The sequence below is a fragment of the Vanessa atalanta genome, chromosome 4 (assembly GCF_905147765.1).
Source record: "Vanessa atalanta chromosome 4, ilVanAtal1.2, whole genome shotgun sequence".
Lineage (NCBI taxonomy): Eukaryota > Metazoa > Arthropoda > Insecta > Lepidoptera > Nymphalidae > Vanessa > Vanessa atalanta.
This window is the reverse complement of record NC_061874.1, coordinates 2115110-2138807: the sequence shown is the minus strand read 5'-3', so window position 1 is coordinate 2138807 and position 23698 is coordinate 2115110. Positions and strand designations below refer to the sequence as shown.

Below are 23698 nucleotides of genomic sequence, written 5' to 3'. Positions count from 1 at the left end.
GTTAGTGGCACATCGGCGATGTAAGGACTGGTTTATAATTTTACAGCACCAATGTTCATGGGTGGTGGTGACCACTTACCATCATCTGTCCCATTAAACTATGTTGTAAATAAAAAATGTATAGGTAAAAGACCTACAGCCCGATATAGGCGTTCTCTCGTCTTGTGGTGAAGGATAGGATCTTATTTCGCAACAATACTTCAATGCGGGTCGGTGAATGTGGTTACACATATGGCAGTTAATTTGAAGATAAATATGTTCTCACTATGAGAACATCAAGGCTTAAATCATTAATATTTAATTTTCCAATCGAACCATTCACCTACACCTATTAAACTATTCACTTAGTGCTAATGTATTGTAACGTAAGCGTTGCATCGTTTTTTATTATTCTTTCATTCAAACATCGTTTTATCTGAAACTAGTAATATAAATTATAATGTTCAAAGGAAAAATTTTATATCTGTAAAAAGATTTGAATTACTTTGTCTCAAGGAAAAAAACACTATGATGATTAATTTTCAACAAACAAAATATCAGCTAACGTTATTAGCACCACATGGACTATTTATGTTTATTAAAATATACCTCTTGATTTTAAATTAACAATGTAAAAATCTAAATGTCGCTTAAAGCTTTTGCGATTATAATAATAAATACATTCTTAAAATATGTTTTATATTTGAAACAAAGAATTACGAGTACCTATCAGAAAAAGAGGATAGGTATATGCCCTATGTAAAGCTTTCCTTGTATTAAATTTTTAATGTAAGTTACAGTATTTAAGAGTCCGTAATGAATCCAATATTCTTTTTTTAAAACTTAAATAGTATAATAGTTGGAAAACGTATTAATTCGTTGAGTAGCGCGCTGGGTTGAGAATCCTATACCTCAATAAGAAAAGTAACATTTTGTAATTGTAAAATAGTCGTGTAAAATGTTATGTTATAGACGGGTAAAATTGTATAATGAAAACGCTTGAGTAATAAAGCTATCGTCACTTTATGGTGTAGATTTTAGAAAGGAATGTTTTTTTATCATTATAGGTTGTTATAAAATTTGTAAGCGAATGTTAAAATGAATGTTACCTATTGCTGTTTGTGTAGAAGGCTAATATAAAAAAAGAGATTTGTCTTAGTAATAAAATTATGGCTTCTTGGTAAAAAAATATGCCAAAACACAAGTGTGATATCGGTCGTGTTAGCGAGTAGTTTTGGAAGGTTTGTTAAAAAGGCAAAGTTAAAATTTATTGCATATTTGAACTATTTTGGACTATAAGCAAAACTCGAAACTTATTTCCACAGAGGAAAATAACTTTGAAAACAGGGATTTTTACTCTGCCTGCTAAATTATTAATATTATTTTTAATGTAAGTAATCGACAGTTGTTGACAGCTTTTAGATGAGTCGTTTTTATTAACTATGTATCTGATGCAATATGTATGTATGTATATCTGAAAAATCCACGAACTTTTCATGGCATTTTAAACTGTAGATAGTACTAACTCGGTAGGGTAGTCGTCAAGTCAATTTTAAATTGTATATTTGTACTATAGTGTTTGAATCATCCCTTACACACTAAAAGGGCACACGAGAAAATTCGTCCTTCGAACAATAACTATTAATGGGAGGGGCGGCCTAATAAATTACTGCTTGTACCTACGGATACACTACGAATATCACTTGTCAAGGATACTGCCACTGTTCTCTCGTTTAGTAACAATGTAATACGCACACCGGGGTTTTATTGATTCTAGTGTGCCGATCCCGTCTACCGCGGGCCCAGTAGATCAACTAACACAGATCGTTTTTATTACGAATTAGATTTACGTGTTAGTTTATGTAACTGTTCGTTGCTCGAATTAAAAAGAGCTCCCAGTAGCCTGTAAAATGTTGAAATGTATGTAAAAAATATTGTAAATATAAAACACAACTCAACTGTCGTTTCATTTTTGATGATCGCATTTTTGGTTTCCTGTATAAACAATTGCCGGTTTCGAGGAACATAAAACTATAATAAAATTAAATATGACCTAATAAATTTTGGTTCACCAAACCGCCAAAGCTAATAGCAACTCGCAAGTGACGTGAATTGACGCATCTATGTTAATTCCAGTTTTATAACGTTTTCTAAAAAAACCTTAGCAATTAATGATTCTCCCACATCCTACGTAGTGGTAGGTAATTATTATTAAAATTTTATTAATAAGCCTTGCACATAATGATGTTTATAGCTTTCAGTTTTGGCACTTAGTATTCTAGAATACTTATTGAATGCATATTATATACATTTAACGATGATTATTACCGAGGTTCTTATGAAAAATTTCGGTAAACATCGAAATGTACTAATGATACTGAGATAAATGTTATACCTAATTTGCAGTAGAGCTGGACCAAACATGTTAGTAATCCTGATTTCCCGTAAAAAATATACCAAAATACTATGACTATACTAAACTAGAATACTACACGAAATAACAAATGATACTAATGTTATCGTGTCGGTTTTCGTTCTATACTCTTAGAACGAAAACATATTTAGCCTGCTAAAATATAATCTTTTAAGACTAAGCATATCAACATATCGAGGTTTATTGTTAAAACTTGGCTCTAAATATTTATTATCGTACGTTTTTTTTTCGTTTAGTCAGTAAGTTATTTTGAATGAACTACTAAGCATCTTCAGCTATTTTTTTTGTTTATATGCATGCTGAGATAGCTTGCTTACTGCTACTGGTTTTTTTTTGGTTTAGTAGGTTACTAAAGATCCTTTAGTCGGCACTTACAACAGTCAAGGGTTGAATTGATTTAATTTTTACTGTGTAAGCTTTTTATATTAGGGAATTGCCAAGATCATTTGGTTTTAATTTATTACTCTCAAAATGTGTAGCATAATTTTTAAACTATTTTCTTTTAAAACATAATTAATGTTGTTAATTTATAGTATCCGAACGTAGTTGCTTAGTTGTCACTGTCAGACACATCAAATGTCAGAGAAAGTAAAATCCTTTACACAGTGCAGGCACATTTTTCATTTATATATTTAAAAAAAATCAATTTAATTTGTGCTGGACGTACTAAAGAGGTAAAAATGGACGAAGATTTACCGACCCACTTCAATGTCATCGTTGTAGGAACAGGTATGTCATATTTTTTTTTATAAATGATACCGGGTTTGATGGCGATAGGTAGCCTACTTAGGTATCGATCTAGGCTTTTTTCATTCATTCTGCAGTTCTGTATGACTAACATTTTTACAGTTTCTAAGTAAAAGTAAGAACTACTTTAAACAGTTGGATTAGTATGAAAAAGAATAACTATGCAGATTTAATATAAATCAATGCTTTTGACTGTTTGAGCGATATGTCTGCCTCTTACGGATTACTCATTTATTAAATATTTGCGGAGTCGATTTGCAGTCCATTGTCTTTTTAATTTGAACACGTAATTTGAAATTTCTGTCCAAGTCTAAGATATTTTTTGTAAAATTTTAAGATAACTTTTCTTAGTAGAAAATACGAATGTAAAATATTTTAACTTAATATGAGTTTAGAAATTGATTTTACCTGTAAAATCAATTTATTCTAAAACAAATTATTTTATACTTACTTTGTTTAAAAGTATTTTTTAATAATGGACTACTATTATTATTTTGTATCTCTAAGTGCTTTGCTAATATGTTTTATTAGGATACATATATAATAAAACATAATAATTAATTTCAAAAAATATTTGAAGCATTATATTTTATATCAATGTTGTTATAAATGAGAAAAATTTGCTTACATTTATAACTGATTTCTACTTAAATATATAATAATTGCTTCAATAGGTGTGGTTGAGTCTATTGTGGCTGCTGCATGCAGTCGAATTGGCAAAGATGTCCTCCACATTGACTGCAGTGACCATTACGGTGGTTTATGGGCCTCTTATAATTTTGACGGGCTGCAGAAATTCATCAAAGAGGTTAAAACTGAGCCAAATAAACATTCACAAGTGTACAATTTGGAAGAGAAGTGGTACATAAATAAGTAAGTTAATTTGCTCATTACAATATATTCCCTAATAATTTATTTCATACAAATTAAATATATACCAAATCTAAATTAGACCTATAGATAATTTAATTCATACATAACTTGCTTACAATAGTGAATACAAGAAGAACTAAAGACTATCTTCCGTATTTATTATTATTATGTGTAATCCTGTCCGGGTAGGTATCACCCATTAACAGCCTGTAAATTTTTCCACATGTGGCAGAATTTCGTTGAAATTAGACACATGCAGGTTTCCTCACGATGTTTTTTCTTCACCGCCAAGCATGAGATGAATTATAAACACAAATTAAGCACATGAAAATTCAGTGGTGCCTGCCTGGGTTTGAACCCGAAATCATCGGTTAAGATGCATGCGTTCTAACCACTGGGTCATCTCAGCTCACCACACACTGGTATCACCCACTCATTAATTATTCCACTGGCAAACAGTAACCGTTTTTTGTTATCTATTGATTTTAATGTAGTTAAGTGTGCTGGGGTTAATAATAGGCTTGAGGGATAAAACATCTTACTTCCTTTGGTTTACAATGTTCGTATTTACTATAAAAAATTTCTTAAAATCAATCATATATAATTGTTCCGAATAGGGATCCTCCACAAGAAGAACCAAAAGAGGACAGTGAAGATGGTAAAGCTGAACCCACTAAGAAAGTGTGGTGTCAAGCTGATTTCACTTCAGAGTACAGGAAGTTCAATATTGACATGACTTCAAAGGTAAGGGAAACTTTCAAATTCACATTTCTGTACTCATTAACGGTGTCTAAGCAATAAATAATTATACATATCTGATAGCCTATAAATACCATATTCATTATAGAATATGTAGTTTTATATCACTCATTATACTTCTACAAGAATTAACTTATATACTTACTAAATTCTCTAAATATATCATTTTATGAATTATAAATCTGGTTAGCTAATCAGTGCCATTTAAAATAAAAAATCTCAAATATATATGTTTCGTAAATTATCGGACCATGCAGTTGTAATTACAGTTTCTATATTAATTGCGTTAAAAAAATAAAATTTGCTAATTAACTGTGGAAATGCGAAACGGTAAAAGTTTGTTTATGTTTTATGATGGCTGACAGTCCAATAGCTCCTTCACTGTTTGTTGGCTATGGTTCGCGTTTTATAGCGTCGCTTTTTGTGTCATGTAAAGTACATTACGTTTAGATAAAACTGTGACTAACAGTCCTCTTTGTCGTAGTTCGTTTTTTTATCTTTTTTAAGCAACGATTTCCATTCCAAAGCGTTTTTTTATAAATTACTCGAACCCTTTTTTTGTATGCGTCAAATTACAAAAACACTTATTTTGTATACTTTATATTAACAGAACTTTAAAATATTAAGCGATATCTTTCGTAGTCATGGTCAATTTTTTCGCATACCCTTATAACGCCAAGTTTCTGAAACCGCAAAGTCAATAAACCCTTTTTGGGGCAAGGCAATTCTGCAAATATTTTAAACTTCGCCGATTCTTAAATTCAAAGCGTTTTAAAAAAAAAACAAAAACATGTTAATAAATAAAGCACAACACAAGATAATATAGATGATAAAAAAGCGTATCGGTAATACTTGTTGACTTTCAGGCAGGACATGTGATATATATTTAATATGTAACTTTGAATTTTAAATCTAAAAAAAGAGTAACTACTAAGTTCCTCGCCGGTTATTCTCAGTAAAATCTACATTCCGAGTCGGTGGTAGGCTTACGTTTAATACAGTTGTGTAAATTTACAAAAAATCCTTGTAAAAGCCTATTTGAATAAAGAATATTTTGTTTTTTATTTTTCCGGTCGGTTGGCACTGTGTAGTATACAGCTTCTTTTGTCTACCTCTTGCCTTCCAAATCCATGCATATCAACACTTTTGCAATATTCCTGTGTTTTATACGTCCGAGTTTGCATTTACAGATAATAACTGATTTTTATCATTCGCGTTCCCTTATCTCATTTATTTAGGATCGGTGAAGCGTGACTGTATCTGTAATATGGAAGGGAATAATTTTGTAGACTTTATCCGCTGGCCGATCGCCGGTGGGCTTGTTTTCGAAAGCATGTTATTCAGGCGCAAATATTTTATAGTATGAATGTACTACGCTTACTAAATAAAAACCTTAATCAACGACATCCACGGGGTAATATGGGGTGGTTCTTATCTAATTTGCAAGAAATCACAGGATACTATATGTCTGACTGATGAAATATTTATTTAGTTGCTGTTCTCAAGAGGTCCACTAGTTGAACTTCTGATATCCTCAAACATCGCTCGTTACGCGGAGTTCCGTTGTGTAACGCGCGTACTCACCTGGCTCAATGACAAGCTGATGCCGGTGCCGTGCTCCCGGGCCGACGTGTTCGCCACCGAGGCGGTCAGCATCGTCGAGAAACGGATGCTCATGAAAATGCTCACTTCCATCGTTGGTTACAACGACGAGGAAATGAACAACGAATTTAAAGGTAATTATTTTACAGCATTCCAATTAAGTCGTATTATATTTTTTATTGACAAAAATGACTCAGAAACTTTAAATGACGTGATACACTTCTCAGATATGTAGTTTAGTTTGCTTTTTACTTTTTTATGGATACATAAGTAAATGTAGTCATAGATAAAAAGGTTATTTCGTAGTTTCTTAATAGCCTGTAGTATGGATAGTTTTACCGTCCCGTGGTGCTGCAAAGAGTACAGCCACGCCGGCAATCTATTATGAATTAGTGTCAAATGAAGCGGTTAATTAATTGGTCTGGATGTCCCGGGTTCGAATCCCGGGTCGAACCAGTAACTGGTTTGTTTATACGTCCAAATCTCAAATAGCACGTTAAGCCGTGGTCTCTTCCCGACCGTGACGCATTGCTTTCCCATCGGACTAAGAGAGTATTAATTGGTGATAGTTTTATGTAAGCCAGTCTGAGTAGGGACTACCCACTCATCAGATATTCTACCGCCAAACAGTAATACTTAGTATTGTTGTGTTCCGGTTTGAAGGGTCGGTGAGCCAGTGTAACAAAAGTGTAACAAGGGTTTAAGTAACAGCGCTTATCATCTTACCATCAGGTGGCCAATTTGCCCGGCCGTCTAGATATATAACAAAAAAGACACAAACACACGTATCTTTGAAATGAACTGCCGTGGCTGAAAATAAACCAGAAGAATGTTGTTAAGTTAAGTTTTATTTTTAAGTATACACAATATTTCTAAAACGCAACTCTTTTCCTATAGACTGGAACGATAAAACCTTCAAAGAATACTTAACCCATAAGGGTCTAACTCCAAACTTGATCCACTACGTCCTGTTCGCTATCGCGGGCGGCACCGAGAGCATGCCGTGCTTGGAGGGCGTGAAGGAATGTAAGAAGTTCCTCATGAGCCTCGGTCGTTATGGGAATACACCATTTTTGTGGCCTATGTATGGAAGTGGAGAAATACCTCAATGTTTCTGCCGGTAAGACGAAATATATATATGTTTATTTGATATATTTATGCAAAAATAATAAAAATCCAAGAAAAACGATAGTCTTGATTGAATAAATATCTTAATTTAAACTCAGAATGGGGTGATGTAAGGATTCTAACGATACTCATACATCCAAATCAGTTTAGGTATTTAAAGTTACGTTGGAATAAAGAAACATATACATGCGTAGATAAACCTTAAAAACATTACATTCCTTTTATGGGAAGTCTTGTTAAATTTGTAAGGTAAACTTGTTGTTATATGCGTTTAATAAATATTAAACGAACTAACCAGCAGTGCATTTCTGAAAGAATTCACTTCGTATTTCATTGATGAGAAGTTGACAACCGAGTTTCGGTGTATTCTATAAATTTTATAATGATTATAGGCAACATCGCATATCACATACTGACATTATTCGTTCGTGTGCTGCGGTGAATTTCGTATTCTTCTTACAGAATACCTCTGCAGTATTCAAAACAATCGTTGGAAGTATTTTTATCAAAGTGCTTCCTACACACATGTATCTTGACGTCTCATGATGAGGGGTGTAACATATCTGTAGATATAATTTTATAAACAATGTGTACATACTTTAGTTTTTCGGGGCTTATTTATCATTTTAATAATTTCAAGTTCAAGTTTTAGTTAGTTTGAAATAATTACATATGACACGATAGATATTCATAGCTTTATTACATTATCATTTATATCTGTTTGTTAGTGTTACAATGAAATTAAAAAAAAAAAAACGATATGTAATTTCTGTTGAAAATACGAGATTATAAAAGCCACGCTTGTCACGTCAATAGTCTGAAGATAAAGCGGGCGGGACTGCGAAACGTTATATTTTTTTTTTACTTATATTATAATATTATATACATAATTTTTCTTTAAGTTTTATATATATGGGTTTAGTGGTGTATCTAATTTTACAAATCGAAATTATATATGATAGAAATATATACGTTTACGTCATAACCATTTTATACATCCCTGTTATGTTACAGTTATATCTTTAAAAAAACTATACGTTGTTAAATTCGATTGCAAATTTTTTATATTACGTAACAGTTAAACAATGAAAGTATGTATCTTGATTGAAACTTGAGAGAATAGTGTAATAAAACAGAAATACTTTTAAAAATTCCTCGGAAATTTAACACGACATCATAAAATTTCCGTAACGATCCTGACTCATTCGGTGCGGCTTCGAAGCGTTTATTTTTATTTACAATACACGGGACTGGAGGAGTGAGAAATATCGATTATACAAATATTTTGTACTCCGGTTTTCGATTAAATGGATTTTTATTGGAGATTAAAACGCATCATTGAAAATATATCTTTGCACTCGTCATTCAATATAGCAGTTCTCATCACTCTTCGACTATTTGATTTTTTAACGTTCAACTGTTTCTATTAAAATTAACGTCTATAAATCATAGCAAATAAATAACGTTACGCTAAATTTATCGTGTAATTTTCGATTCAAGGCCTTTAAACTTCAATAAAAAATGTGTTATTTGTTAAATATGAAATGAATTATGAGCTCCTAAATTTGATGTCATTCACTTGTAACGTTAAAGTTGAGTGCAAAATAACCATGAAAGTGTTGCGGCGAGAGGTTTATTGACCCAGATGTGCATCGTTCGAGCGCACTCGAAAATAAGGCGACTTTCTAGCATTGCATGATGCACGACTGACATTTTATTATGAAACCGACGTTTTTGGTATCATTTCATCGGTTTTATGATTTCATTGTGATATAAAATGTATAAAAATCGAATGAATGAAAATGAATTGAGTTAAAGTAAAATTATAATACAAGATTAGAATTATTTAAAAAAAGTTATACAAATAAATGCGCGGAGAAATGTTTAATATACGTCAATATGATAACGAATAAAAACGTTTTTCTTTTTAAGATTGTGTGCAGTGTTCGGCGGATGGTATTGTTTGAACCGACCGATCGACTCCGTTGAAACAAAGACCGTTGAAGAGGGCAAGACTGTCGTAGTTGTCGGCAGTAATTCGAAAACTCTGAAATGCGAACACTTGGTTATCGGCATCAACGAATGCCCCAAGGATTTCATTTTGCCGGAGCCAGCGGAAACCTGTGACATATCAAAGGCTATTTTCATAACAAATGGAACGATTATGGCGAGTGAGAAGGAACCTCTGACACTGTTCAGGTTCCCGCCACTCAATGATGAACAGAACTGTGTGACTGTTCTGGAGGTTGGCCCCGCAACTGGCTCCTGCCCTAAAGGACTTTGTAAGTATTTTCGACCAATCGTTATAGAGACTTTTTTTTTATAATAGCAGCATATAAAAAATTTTTTTCAGTGTATATATATTAGTTATTATTTATGACAGTTTCGCTGGCTTAGTAAGCTCATAAAGCTTTATATCTCGAGGTCCGGGATTTGAAGCCGTGTCTGGCCAATAAAGTCATTGACTTTTTCGGTCATTAAATTCTCATTAGCAGCCTGAAGTTTGATGTTAAACTCCCGTGCCTCAGAATGCACGTTATCCCGCCGTGCGCCTGAGCTCTCCACTCGTTGCTGGCCCATCGAGCTATAAGGAATAGACTGCACTAATATCTACGTATACGCTCGAGCGCTATGACATGTCCAGCACAGTTGCTGTTGCAGGTTATAGTCGCCGGGACCGAATTTGGTCAGGAGAGTCATTGCGATTTGAGAGTGGAAGGAACTGTTATTCCAAGATGTCCAATGTAATTTAAATAAGATGTAACTCTTAATGTGCGGAGAGGTATAGCTCAAATCTAAAAGGTTCCGGTGAAACTCGGAACTCATAAAAAACATATACATACATAATTGCATATCCGGCCGTGCTAATATTTCTCGGGAAAACGTCGAAGAAAACCGGAACAAACTTGTGTCTGAAATCGAGTCTTCGTTAAACAAAGTCTCGAACTGGGGTCGGCTAAACCTAGTCCATGTCAACCCCAAAAAGACGCAAGTTTGTCACCACCATTTGTCGCATCTCCACGATTCGAGAACATTCCGTTGGCCGCCACAGCTAGTATCGGAATACTTGGCGTCCATATTTCGAGCCTCGTTCAGTTCCGCGGTCAATTGGAAGGCAAAGCCAAATTGGCATCAAAAAAGCTCGGAGTGCTCAGCAAGGCAAGACAGTATTTCACGTCGGCCCAATGTCTAATACTATACAAGGCGCAAATTCGGCCTCACATGGAATACTGCTCTCACCTCTGGGCGGGTGCTCCCCAGTACCAGCTCCTTCCATTTGACCGTATCCAACGTAGAGTGGCTCGAATTATCGACGATCACGCCCTTTCCAGCTTGATCCTTTGGCTCCGCGTAGAGATATTGGTTCGCTCTGCATCTTCTACAGAATTTATCACGGGGAATGTTCCGAGGAATTGTTTAATCCCTGCTGCTGAATTTCACCTTCGGACATCTCGTCAAAATTCCAAATATCACCCGCACCACCTAGATGTCCGAAAATCCACAACAGCGCGATTTTTAAGACATTTTCTGTCTCGCACAACCACTCTGTGGAACCAGCTTTCGCCGGCGGTTTTTTCGAACCGATACGACTTGGGAACCTTCAAGAAAAGAGCGTACTCTTTCCTGAATGGCCGGCAACGCACCTGCAAGCCCCTCGGTGTTGCAGATGTCAATGGGCGGTGGTAGTCACTTTTGTGTGAGCCACCTGCTCGTTTGCCACCAATGACATAAAAAAAAAATCCCATTCGCTTATATAAATATTAAAACCAACACCTTTCAAAGAATAATAAACGTATTGAATTTTCATGCGTTTAATGTGTGTTTATAATTTATCTCGTGCTCGGCGGTGAAGGAAAACATCGTGAGGAAACCTACATGTGTCTAATTTCACATAAATTGTTACTCGTGTATCCATCATACCGTATTGGAGCTTTGTGGAATAAGCTCGAAACCTCCCCAAAAAGGGGCGAGGTCTTAGCCCAGTTGTGGGACATTGACAGACTTACTGTAATGATATGTCGGGATCTTTCGTAATTATTACCGTATTATATCCATTTTAGCTACCTTACATTATTTTATTTTCCTCACTAATTAGCATTTGAAGATTACTTGAAGTCATTATCTACGAATGTCTTATTCACGAGACAACGAGTTCTCGTGAACAAGACATTCGTAGATAATGTCGAAATATCGAGCTCCACCAAATAAAAATAAAAAAAAACATGGTAAATATCCTGTTTTAAATACTGTTAGTAATAAAAATAACCATGTTAATTTAAATACTTGAAGTCAATTTCACGAACCATAATTATTAAGTTTTTGATTATAATATTAATATAAATGCTAATCTAGACACGCGGTAGCGTGTCAGCCAAGTTCTAGTATAGCAGAACTGGCGTGCAGCACCGTGTGTAATATTACACGAACCATTTGGAGCCACTTTTGACCTCCTCATAACTCAAAAACTATTTGACATAAATGTGTCAAATTTAGCTCATATATTGAGACTCGCGAGATACATATGTGTTCCAAATTTCATAAACGCATCTCAAATGGTTATTTAGATATTAACGTCTAAAAATCGTCATTTTTATCCCTGACTGACCTATAGATCAAAACTATATCCTACTTCCAGGTGACCTAGAAAGTTCAAATTTGGCATGCAGGTAGATAATTAGGCCAATATAAAGGAAAAAATCTGAAACTGGTAATTTTTTATCATTTTATTATAATTTTTCATTTATTGGGTCTCTTAAGAACACTTAATATATACTTAGTTCCTATAATCCTATAATAACTGTAATAAAAAAAAATGATGTAAGAACCAGCAATCAAAACTTATGACAGCCCGTCTTAATGTGGATTTTAAGGTCTTCACGTGAATATATAAGAAGTTGAATACCACCCTTAAGTTTTTTAAATCCAAATATTTCCGTTTTAGTACTTATGAGTATAGCCGACTTTCGTATTTATTACGTTATTAACTGGCATTTAGCGCACATCAATGGTGCAAAATCATTATACTTAAAAAAATAATAATAATAGGCATTTCGGTACACGGCGCGCGATGCGACGCCGGAGCAGCGGGAAAGGAGCGTTGCGATTAAACCTTAACGCGGACGTGTCTGAGCGAGTGGCAACCGCGCTCATAAGAATTATTTCAATGCCTTCCGATGGAAGCTGCCTAGTCTATTCGACTGCATATTTTTTGTTTGAGTATACTAGTATACAACAATAAAATAGGTTTCGTGTGACTGTAGTAGACTATGTATATCGTAACTGGAATGATTTAAGTTTGTACTCTAGCGCTACAAACGGGGATCCTTATTGCTTGGAAGAACAGTATCGAGCAAGCATGCTGATGTCAGCAAAGGACTGGTGTATGGGTCCAATGGAAAAATAGAGAAGGTACATTGGGGACGTCGACAACAGCAATAGCGTCGGTAAAATAACGATTCAATTTAAACATAATTTAATTTGCAAACTAGAAGTCAAAACCATGTTACAGATATTAAGTAATGTACATATATGTTCAAAGGAAACAATTATCTATTTGCTTAGCATATTCTACTACTATACACAAATTACAAGGCCTTCGCATTGACGGTGCTCTTTTCGACATAGGTTCCTCTATATTAAGTAAAGAGCAGGCTTACGTTGGCCTCTCCAGAGTTAAAACCTTAGATGGAGTACATCTTATCAATTTAGGTCCAAGTCAAATTAAAACACAAGAGAACTCTATTGTAGAGTACAACCGTCTGTGCACGTATTACCACCCCTACTTGGCCAAATTAAGTATAAACAGAAAACGCGTAAAAAAAATCCGGACACTGAATGGGCAGTCGAACATTTCAGAGGTACCTACAAGAAAAATAAGAACGTATAAAAAAAAAGACAATTTTACCCCGTAAACGTAGGAAAATAGAATAGCTTAACAAAAACCATTTGGTATTAATTTTGTTATTAATAAGTACCTACTAATAATTTATATACAAAAAGTAGTGATATCCCATCAAAAACATAAATGTAAAAATGAGAGCCAAGTTAAATATTATGATATATACCTTGGTTGTTGACTTCAACGACAAAAGAAGTGAGATCTAAATTTGTGCCAAGTTAAATAGTCCTTTCTGAAATTTATTTATAACTACATAAATATCATTTCTTCTTATAACTTGGGATAATATATTGTTGCCTAAGGTCTGACTTGGCTAGTTCTTATATGCTTATAAACACAACTTGTAGTTTGTGTTTAGAATAACAAATTATAATTCAGAACATCTAATAGAATGGAGGACAGCTCAGTATTGCTTAGTTAGTATTAACGTACATTAAGAGCTGCGATGGTCCAGTCACTAGAAAACATGAATCTTAACCAGATATTGCGAGTTCATATCTAGACAAGTACCATTGAATATTTGCATGCTTAATTTGTGTTTATAATTCATCTGTAAAGGCTTAGAACTTACGAAGGCTATAATATAATTCGTATATGGGAACTAGCCAAGTCAGACCTTAGGCAACAATATATTATCCCAAGTTATAAGAAGAAATGATATTTATGTAGTTATAAATAAATTTCAGAAAGGACTATTTAACTTGGCACAAATTTAGATCTCACTTCTTTTGTCGTTGAAGTCAACAACCAAGGTATATATCATAATATTTAACTTGGCTCTCATTTTTACATTTATGTTTTTGATGGGATATATACTACAGAACTATATTAATTAATACAACATAGTTTATATAGTCTATACAAATAAAATCACAAATTGAAAGCTTTATATAAATAGTGTTAGAACGTTGTGAAATTTTGTTCGTAATTCATGAGTCAATGTTTTTTCTGGCGTTTTATTGAATGTTGTTGTTACACTTAAAGCGTCAAAAAACGCAATATAACCAAATCTTTTGCTTTATTCGTTCATGTAAATTCTGTAGCAAACACATCAATATTGTCAACTAAAGAATAACTATTATATGAACACTTTCTGAGTCAGTAGACGTCTATAGAGGTTATAACAATTGTCTTCGTGTACTTTGCCTTAAAGTGTGAAAAATGAAATCTCTTGCTAATAATAAAAATGCAACAAAATCAAAATATGTAAATAAAAAAACGTTTTGCGACTTCGACTAGCTATTTGATTCGTGTCATCATACAAGATTTCGTTTGTTTTTTTGGCGGCACAAGTCCGTTTATTTTTTGCACCTCGCTAGCAAACTCATTTAGTGCTTTAGTACCAAGTTTTTTTTTTAAATGACCATGAGTCATTGACTGGCCAGTTGAGGAAATATAAGATTTGGCTTCCTACTTAAGCGTTTGTAGAGCGTTTTATTCGACCATTTTATGATTGCATTTGAAATAAAATTCTCAGCAACAAATGATTTATTAAAGTTTTCGTTACGTTGTTACAACGCATTTTATATATAGGGGAAGTACGGACAAAATGACAGGGTGTTTTGTTTTTTAATCATATTTATTTAATTAATGGTATTATAATCTGTCTCAATCGTTTTTATTCGTCTTTGGTTTATTGACTATCAGTAACACAGTCTTTTAATTAAGTAGAAACTATAATAAAATATATAAAGCATTAAGAAAAAATGTAACTAATCACAAAAACCATGTTGTCCATGTTGTACGGACAAAATGACATAGAAAGTAAGGACATAATGACATACTATTTTTTAAGAACACAGTTCACAAATAAATTGTTGGGACATCAGCATATTACGCATGAGCCCAAAGTAAACAAGAAATACATCGTATCCAACTTTCTATTTCTTCTCAGAAAGCCTTCAAGCCATTCTTGTCCAGCACGTTTCTTGTTGAAAGGGTGATCGAAAGCATTTTTTCGGCTAGTTCAAAGGCAAGCTCTTGGATTGATGTACGCATCAAACGTGTCTCTAAAAACTTCGAGATAGAGATAATTACAAACAACAACAAATAACTTACCAGAAAATAGGAGAGAGCTATCTGTAAACTTTTAAAGGCGCGAAACTCGTTTGAACTGATTACTGCGACGAGACTGAAACAATGGCGTTCAAAATCTGAAAGGATTTTAAATATGACGGCCGACACGTAATACAATAGCGGAGACGTAACTAAAACCCGCCAATTTCTAAATATGGTGACTATGTTATTTTGTCCGTACTTCCCTTATATATTTTTTCTGGCTATTAAAACAGACAAACAGTTTCAAAAGAAAGACGACTATTTGTTAAATACTTAACTGAAAATGAATTGTTACGGATGGACCTGGATAGATGTATCCATGTTCTAAAAATATATTTTTAGAGAACACAATTTTAATATATTATTATAGGTTATATTATAGCCGTATACCCCATGGGAAAATCGGTAAAATCAGAGCAAGCATACTGAACGAAGCGGTTTTTTTAAATAGTTTGATTTCAAATCATCAAAAGAAGCTTACAGCGATATATTATTGGGGTATCGAATGGTGAACGAAGCAACACAACTACAATTTTATTTGTTCACTTAACATATTTTTTACGAATTGACAATAAGTAATAACTATGTAAGTATTTATGTAGCGTCACCGGACGGGTGGGTAACTTTACTTTTTTTTTCGAATTGAGTTTGCTGTATCCCGTAATGGCCTCTACAGCGTCAACGGGCGGGAAAAATAATGGACAGCGTAATTCAGGAATGTGACATTTTCAATCAGCGCCATCTATCGCTTCCGGATTGTACCAAACACAATTTTACAGAAGCCTAAATACTAATTTTAATATTTCTAATAACAGAAAGTCGTTTGATAATCAGTTTCAAGATCTAATCTAAACATGCTGTATGTCTGTTTAGATCAAGTCTTGAAATATGGATGATTACTAAAAAAAAAAATGTTCTTGAAAATTCGGCACTCAAGTCGTGAACTTTAAATATAATTAAATTGTATTGTCTGTTTTTCATTGTACAAATTACTAAAAACACTAAGCTCTTATACCGTAAACATATCACGCTGATTGACTTACGTATGGTTTATCTCTTTCTAAGTGCAATGTTCTCGGTAGTCGTTAAGGACGCGTCGGTTTTGTACAAAGCTAATGTAGGATTACAAGGTGTATTCTTTTTTGAAGAAATCTTGATTATTTAAGTTACGGCGCCTTGATTATTTATGAGAAACCTTTTTGTGTTTTTTTTTACAAATTTTATTACTTATATCAATTTTTTTTTTAAATATAAATTATGCAAACGTAAGTGCTATTAATTTTAAAACTGTCTCCGTTTTTCCAATTTCTGTTAATCAAAATAAGGTAATGTAAACTTTAAATTTATCAAGTCAATAATTATGTTTTATTAATATTGTTTTTGTTCACCAAAAAACAATACTAACAGTTTTTAATCAGTCATTAAATATATATTATTTGCTTTCTTCACTATGATATTACTCGGCTTTGGTTGCAATGGCTCTTTATCATTTACGACAATATTGTCATCGTCTAAATAATTATTATGACGTCTATAAGCGTTTACGGTCACAGAAAATTTAAATTCGATGGTAAACCGATACGATTCATAGGAAAATATTTGGATTAGGTGATATCACAAATGGGGACGAAGTCTTATCTCAAATATATATACCAACATCCATTTTTTTTTAATTTAATGGAATAGTATGTTTAGTTGGTCGCATATAATAGGCTCTGGCTCTACGAATGATCCTGTTTCACATTCTTCCCGCTTCAAGTAAATTCAAATGTTACGCATGTCTGAATATCTTTATAAACATAATTTAAGTAGTTAATACAGATAAAACAGTGGAGTAGTAACTAAAGTAATAGCATGTAAGTTTCTCACTGCTGGCTTTCCCCTCCCTTTTGAGGATAAGCTTGGAGCTTATCCCACTTCGTTGCCGTAGAACGGTTCAGTGGCTACACATGTATCGGAATTTCAGTGGAATAAGACACATATAGGTTTGTTTACGATGTTTTCCTTGCACGGGCATGAAATGAATTATTGTTTTATAATGTAAACAAAAATCAAGTACACGAAAATTCAGTAATTCTTGACTAGGTTTGAACCCGCAATCGTCGGTTAAGACTTAAAAGTCTAAGCCACTAGGCCATATCGGCTTATTCAAAATAAAATAGTAATTAATTTTAATGTTTTACATATTATACTTGTTCGCTTTAGTTCGAAACGCCATAAAAAATAGGTACGATAAGGTATTGCGGTTATAACACCGATATAATGTATAAAAAACATAAGATTGACGAAATTAACGAAACAAACGAAGCCAATAAACAAAATTAAACAGCTATATGTATTTTAAACACATACATCGAAATACTAAAATTCGTTTTTTTATTTTTTATTATTATTCTCAAAGAACTGATTACGTTGTCGGACGTGTGCCTGACGCTAAATAAAAAAAATAAAAAAATATATAGCGATGCAATAAGTAGCTTTATAGATAATAGTATAACTTGAGAAATACTTATACGGGCTATTTCATAGAATTTTGTAAAATCTAATAAAATGAGATCAAAAGATCGTTGAGTTTCGTTCGCTGGTTCTTCTCAGGTCTACTGTTGTGATTGCGGTGCATTAGATGCTCTTGCTTTAAATTTGAATGAAGACATTTGAATTAGTATAAAACATTTTTATATTAAATGATATATTCCCAAAACGAATTACAGTGGAATCCATTTATAATGTCATCGAAGGGAATTGACAAACACGTCATAATAACCGGACGTCATACAAAGCGTTTTGTGAAAAAAATAAAATATATACCTATAGGTATAATAATAGGTATTTTGCATGTAATGTAAGGAATCTGTAATTTTTGTTTGCTTTTGTTTTGTAATAACAGTCTCTAATACTATTGTGTATAGAAGATATGGTTCAAAGGAAGAACCATATATAGCCTTCGCCTTCAAGAAAAACCATACAACCCCGTATGTGATGACGTACGTGACCTTCAAGTATTAATTATTCACTCAGATTAAAAATAAAAACGAGCCGGGTGCTGAACGAAACATTACCGAAGGTGTAAGGAATCATGTCGGTCATGATAACCGGACATAATTTATTAAAAATGGGTCATAATAAGCGAACTGTCACTATAAGGGAAGTCATTATATCTGACTTTTTTACAACGAATTTTATATGAGAACCAAACCTCATACTGTAAATACGTCACAATAAACGGTTAGTCAATATAGGCGGAGTCATAATAAACGGATTCTACTGTATATATTAATGGTTTATTTTTTTTTTCTATTACAGTCGTGGTTTACTTAGTAACGAACAAGGTAAAAGATGCAGAGAGTGACTTGAAGCCGTACGCGGAGAAAATCTTCGATATGTCCGGCGGGGACCAGACTGCGACCTCCGATAAACCCAAGGTCTGTTAAAGAAAGTCCCTCATGTGTAGCGTATCCCGAGGCCTGAAGAGTACAGATACTATAGCTCTACTATATACATTAACATATATTTATTTATAATTCACACTGTAAATACTATTTCACTTTAACAGCATAATGTTTTGATAGCAACTTCGCCAATATACATAAAGTTAATTTTTCACGTATCCGTAATGAATACCACGTAATAATTATTTATTTAGACCAATAATGTCGTAACAATTCAAGCACACAGTTGTTTTTGCATCTACTCCTTCTGGCATTGACTGGCAATAGAGACGGGAGACGGTGGTCACCCATAATCTGCTAAAGCTAAAGACATGTTATTTTATCAATGCTTAGATGTGATATAAACAATGAACTGCAGGTATGGTATGGACTCATCCGAATTTTATTTTAAACACAAAGAAACTATTATTTCTGTCCGTATGTTAAGTAATTTGTTAAGTGTCGCGTCGTTCGCTTGGACCTTTAAAACATTTAAAACCACGATCGTTTTGAACTGCCATAAACGTACAGTATGTAAGTATTTAGTATGAAATAAAAGGGTTTGAAATATATCTCACTGAGACCGCAACAGCTAAAATGGCCGCTTATATTATCCGGGACGCACCGGTTATATAAGAATAATAAGAAAAAACCTCGCCACGAAATTGCTTTAAGGAATGCTAAGCGTACTTAACCACACAATCCTTGCTTTGATTGCGGTTAAAATAAATATGTCGAGTGCAGAATAAATCTTCTTTTTAAAACATTTGAAAATTTACTTAACAATGCTGTTTCGTAATTATAGGCCATGGCAGTTACACTACTTCGAACATTGGACTTAACATGTATACTATTAGACGCTTTGTCCGGTGTTGAGATTTTGGGCATTAAGTTGCGGTTAATTGACCACAACTCATTTAGTCGAATGCGAGAAATTAAGAGGAATAGTCGATTGTTGAATGAATGTTTAGTGGGTCATAAAACGACATTATTATTTACATGCGCACTTTGTTTACATGATTTAATAATAATTTATGGGTTGTCAAATTAATTTAGTAAGTTCTTGTAAACAAATTATTTCACGTAAGTTACAGGCATGATAGATATTTTGACTCTTTACTAGGTTTACCTAAGACAACAAACGGCAGTACAACCGATCAGCAAGACTTAATATTGTAGTATTCCGGCTTAAACGGTGAGCGAGCCAGTATAGTATAGTAGAGCCAGGCTCAAAGGACATAACATTTTAGTTCCAAGGTTGGTATATTGCGATGTAAAGAATTGGTTAATAATTCTAATGCTAATTTCTATGAGCTGCGGTTAACATTGACCGTTCGGCCTATCTGAAATATATATGTAGTGTTTTCTAATGCGATGTCGTGTTGCCGTCGCAGTGCCTGTGGTCGCTGTTCTACAACGTGAAGGACACGAGCGCGGCCATACACAGCGGCACGGACTGCGTGCACGTGTGCGCCGGGCCCGACGCCGGACTCGACTACGACCGCGCCGTACACCAGGTAACGCACACCCAGACACGCAACACGCACACACAGGTACACAGGCAGACTCACACGGGTACAAAGACACACACACACGTAAATTTATAGTTTTGAAGCTTATGACGTAAATTATTTTGTAATGATTAACGTATCCATTTGTCATAATTATTTATATATCTGAATCAATAATTTATTATTGATTTGTTGTGTTAAATCCGTTTAATAATTATATATTCGTAATCGGTGTTACTTTGATATCGTTAATCAAGTAAAGCATTGTTGATAATAATACTATACGCTTGTTGATAAATATTTACATTGACAGATTTATATTGCGTGCAAAAATCGTTTAATTAAGTATTAAAATGCTGATTGAATAGAAATAAATATCTTTTATTATAACAGCAATAAGTTCAAATGAGTGATTTGCAGTGATTTGCACGAGAGTGTAAGTCATTCACCGCGACATTATTTTATCGATGGCACGTGTTTGACGCGCACATCACTATCCCGACCATGTGTAGTATAGGCAGTTATAGTTAGGCTGGTCTGGTTACTTTCAAATAGTCGATTTTTATAAATGCGAACAGTATTAGAAGTTGTTACTGTTTTTTGGATTGTACTTGTTTTTGTTGATAATTCACTAAATTTAAGTTAAAGGAAAAGTCGCAAGGAATCCTGCATGTGTTAGATGAAATGCCAGTCGATAATTCCGTGGTGGGATAAGGTCCTTTGCCTTTGTTCTTTCGTGGTAGTGTTAGGACATCTATGGGTTTTTACTTTAGATCGTATATAAACGTAAAAAAAATACGACTGCTTTGAATGAATTTATAAGTATTGTTGTGTTTCGGTTTGAACGGTGACTGAGCCAGTATAGTTACAGGCTCAAGGGAAATAACGTCTTAACTCCCAAGCTTGGTGGCGTAAGTGATGTGGGGAATGGTTAATATTTCTTATAGTTCCAATGTCTTTGGGCGGCACTTACCCTAGTTGGCCTATTTGCTCATTCGCCTGTTTCATATAAAATGCTCGTCGGTTATATACAGGTTTATTGGTAATTCGAAGTATTCCCATTAGGAGGTAATAGGGGTGACAATTTGCGATAATTTTAATCCCCAAATGCATGATGCAAAAAATAACTATTTTTGAGGTTACATTAGGTTTAATGCATACCTGATCAATGCAAGATTGTTCACGTCGCTTTCCTAATCAATGGCTACCCGATGTATCATTTTTAAAAAAGCGAAGTCGGGAAGCTGCTTACTGTTCAGAGACGAAAAATTAATGTCGAAAGACACCCAGTCCATGTTGTTAAATACTAAGAAGATAATCTGTATAAAATATAAATCGGTAATATATAATCGGTAGATATATAAAAAACAAGAGGTATCATCGTGGGACTATTTGTATTAAATAATAGACACAATAATATATGTATATTAACAACGTTTGAAAAGAACTAAATGGTAACGACAAAATTCTAATTAAAAAAAAATAAGTTTATATAAAACCGAATACAATGTAGAAAGAGATAGTTGAGGGGGTCATAACCATTTCTGCGTAAAATAATTCCGTACCAATAGATAAAAGGAATTTAAAAGCTATCTGGAATAAAGAAATACATGATCACGGAAAACATTACGCTCCACTTTCGGACTTTTCTTAATTTGTTGTAATATAAACATAGAAAACGGTTACATTGTATATTTTATTATGTTATATAATACACAGTCAACTTAACTGAGCTCACTAATAGTGACCATTGCTAATAATGATAATTCAAATCACAAACACGGAGATAAAGTAAATTGTAATAATAAAATTAAATATGCTTGTTATATACCTAGTTATTTGTTTAAGTCGTGTCTTCTATTTATAAAAATAATAGCAATAACATACTTTTAAAAGTAAAAAAAAAAACATAGGTATACAAAAGTTTAGATGATAAGTTTTTTGACTGTTTATTTTACATTTGACCCGTACTATAACTATTGATAAATTCACAAAATGTATATCTTGATCACGAGTGAAAAACGTGCTACAATTAATATTCGACGTGGACTAGGTGTTCCTAGAAATTAATTTTATCGAGATGATAGTAAAATTATCATAGTAATTTATTTATTACGTAAATTATTTTGTTTGCTCTTATAAGTAATTACAAAAACACATTTTTTTAATTTGTTTTAAAATTATTATAGAATAAAGTCACAGCCTGTAAATTTCACACTTCTGGGCTGAGGCTTCTTCTCCCTTTGAGGAAAAGGTTTGGAGCTTATTCCACCACGCTGCCCTAAGGCACATACTGGTTTCACGATATTTTCCTTCATTGCCGAGCTCTAGATGAATTATAGACTCAAAAATAAGCATATTAAAACCCAGACTGGGTTTAACACGCAATCATCGGTTAAGATGCATGCGTTCTAACCACTCGGCCATCTCGGCTCTTAATATTACATAATATTCTCTACGCAAGTGCCTCTTATAAAGAGACCGCTTGACCCAACTAATTAAAAGCAATGGTGCCTGTACATTATTTGGTTTGAAAAGAAGTAGCTAATATAAAAATTTTATACCTAACGTGACTCTTATCTTATTTTCGTGAAACCGAATACTTTATTATTCCGTTTCTTCGCAAAAAAATAATTAATCGTATATTTTCAGGCAGAGGAAATCTATAAGAAGATCTGCCCTGGTCAAGAATTCCTGCCCCGTGCTCCCAATCCAGAGGAAATAGTGTTCGAAGATGGTGCAACTCCCGGCCCCGAGTTCCAAAGGGAGGACGAAGACGCAGAGGGCGACAAGGAGTAATTGCTGTAGTATTAGTGTTACCAACTGTGAACATGACATTGTATTTACAGCACCAGATATAAAATTACCATGGATCCTTTGATGTTTCAAAGAGGTCCCATATGGCTGGTATGTTTTTATACTATTACGACTTTGTTGGTGAATCTCCAATTTTATAGAAATAAATTCTGTAGTAATTAAAAACGATTTTTAGATTTCAATTAACGAATAATACGTATCGCTTTAGAGTTGCATTATAATGTAGGACATGATATAAAAAATCACAAGTAGTAACCATAGACTAAGGCATCATATATAAGGCCAACAAAGTCTGTATGTTAAAAAAAATCTCATCATTGATCTCCTGTTAACAGACGAGAATGTGCTGATTAAGTTAAGGTATTATCCCAGTAAGATTTATATGCTTCTTGCTTGACTTAATGCATTCCGACTGGTGCGTGGTGGAGTCAGGAATATTGATGGTATTGATAGTTTGATTTTG

General features: G+C 33.7%; 1 protein-coding gene across 1 annotated transcript; it reads left to right on the top strand.

Moving 5' to 3' along the window:
• Positions 1-2992: 2992 nt before the first annotated feature.
• On the top strand, positions 2993-23231 carry LOC125077830 (rab proteins geranylgeranyltransferase component A 1). The gene is made up of 9 exons (XM_047689916.1): positions 2993-3142; positions 3835-4033; positions 4651-4777; positions 6285-6528; positions 7292-7514; positions 9455-9804; positions 18783-18901; positions 20302-20424; positions 23071-23231. The coding sequence occupies exons 1-9, from the start codon at positions 3094-3096 to the stop codon at positions 23215-23217; spliced, it is 1581 nt and encodes a 526-aa protein (XP_047545872.1). The 5' UTR covers positions 2993-3093; the 3' UTR covers positions 23218-23231.
• Positions 23232-23698: the final 467 nt, after the last annotated feature.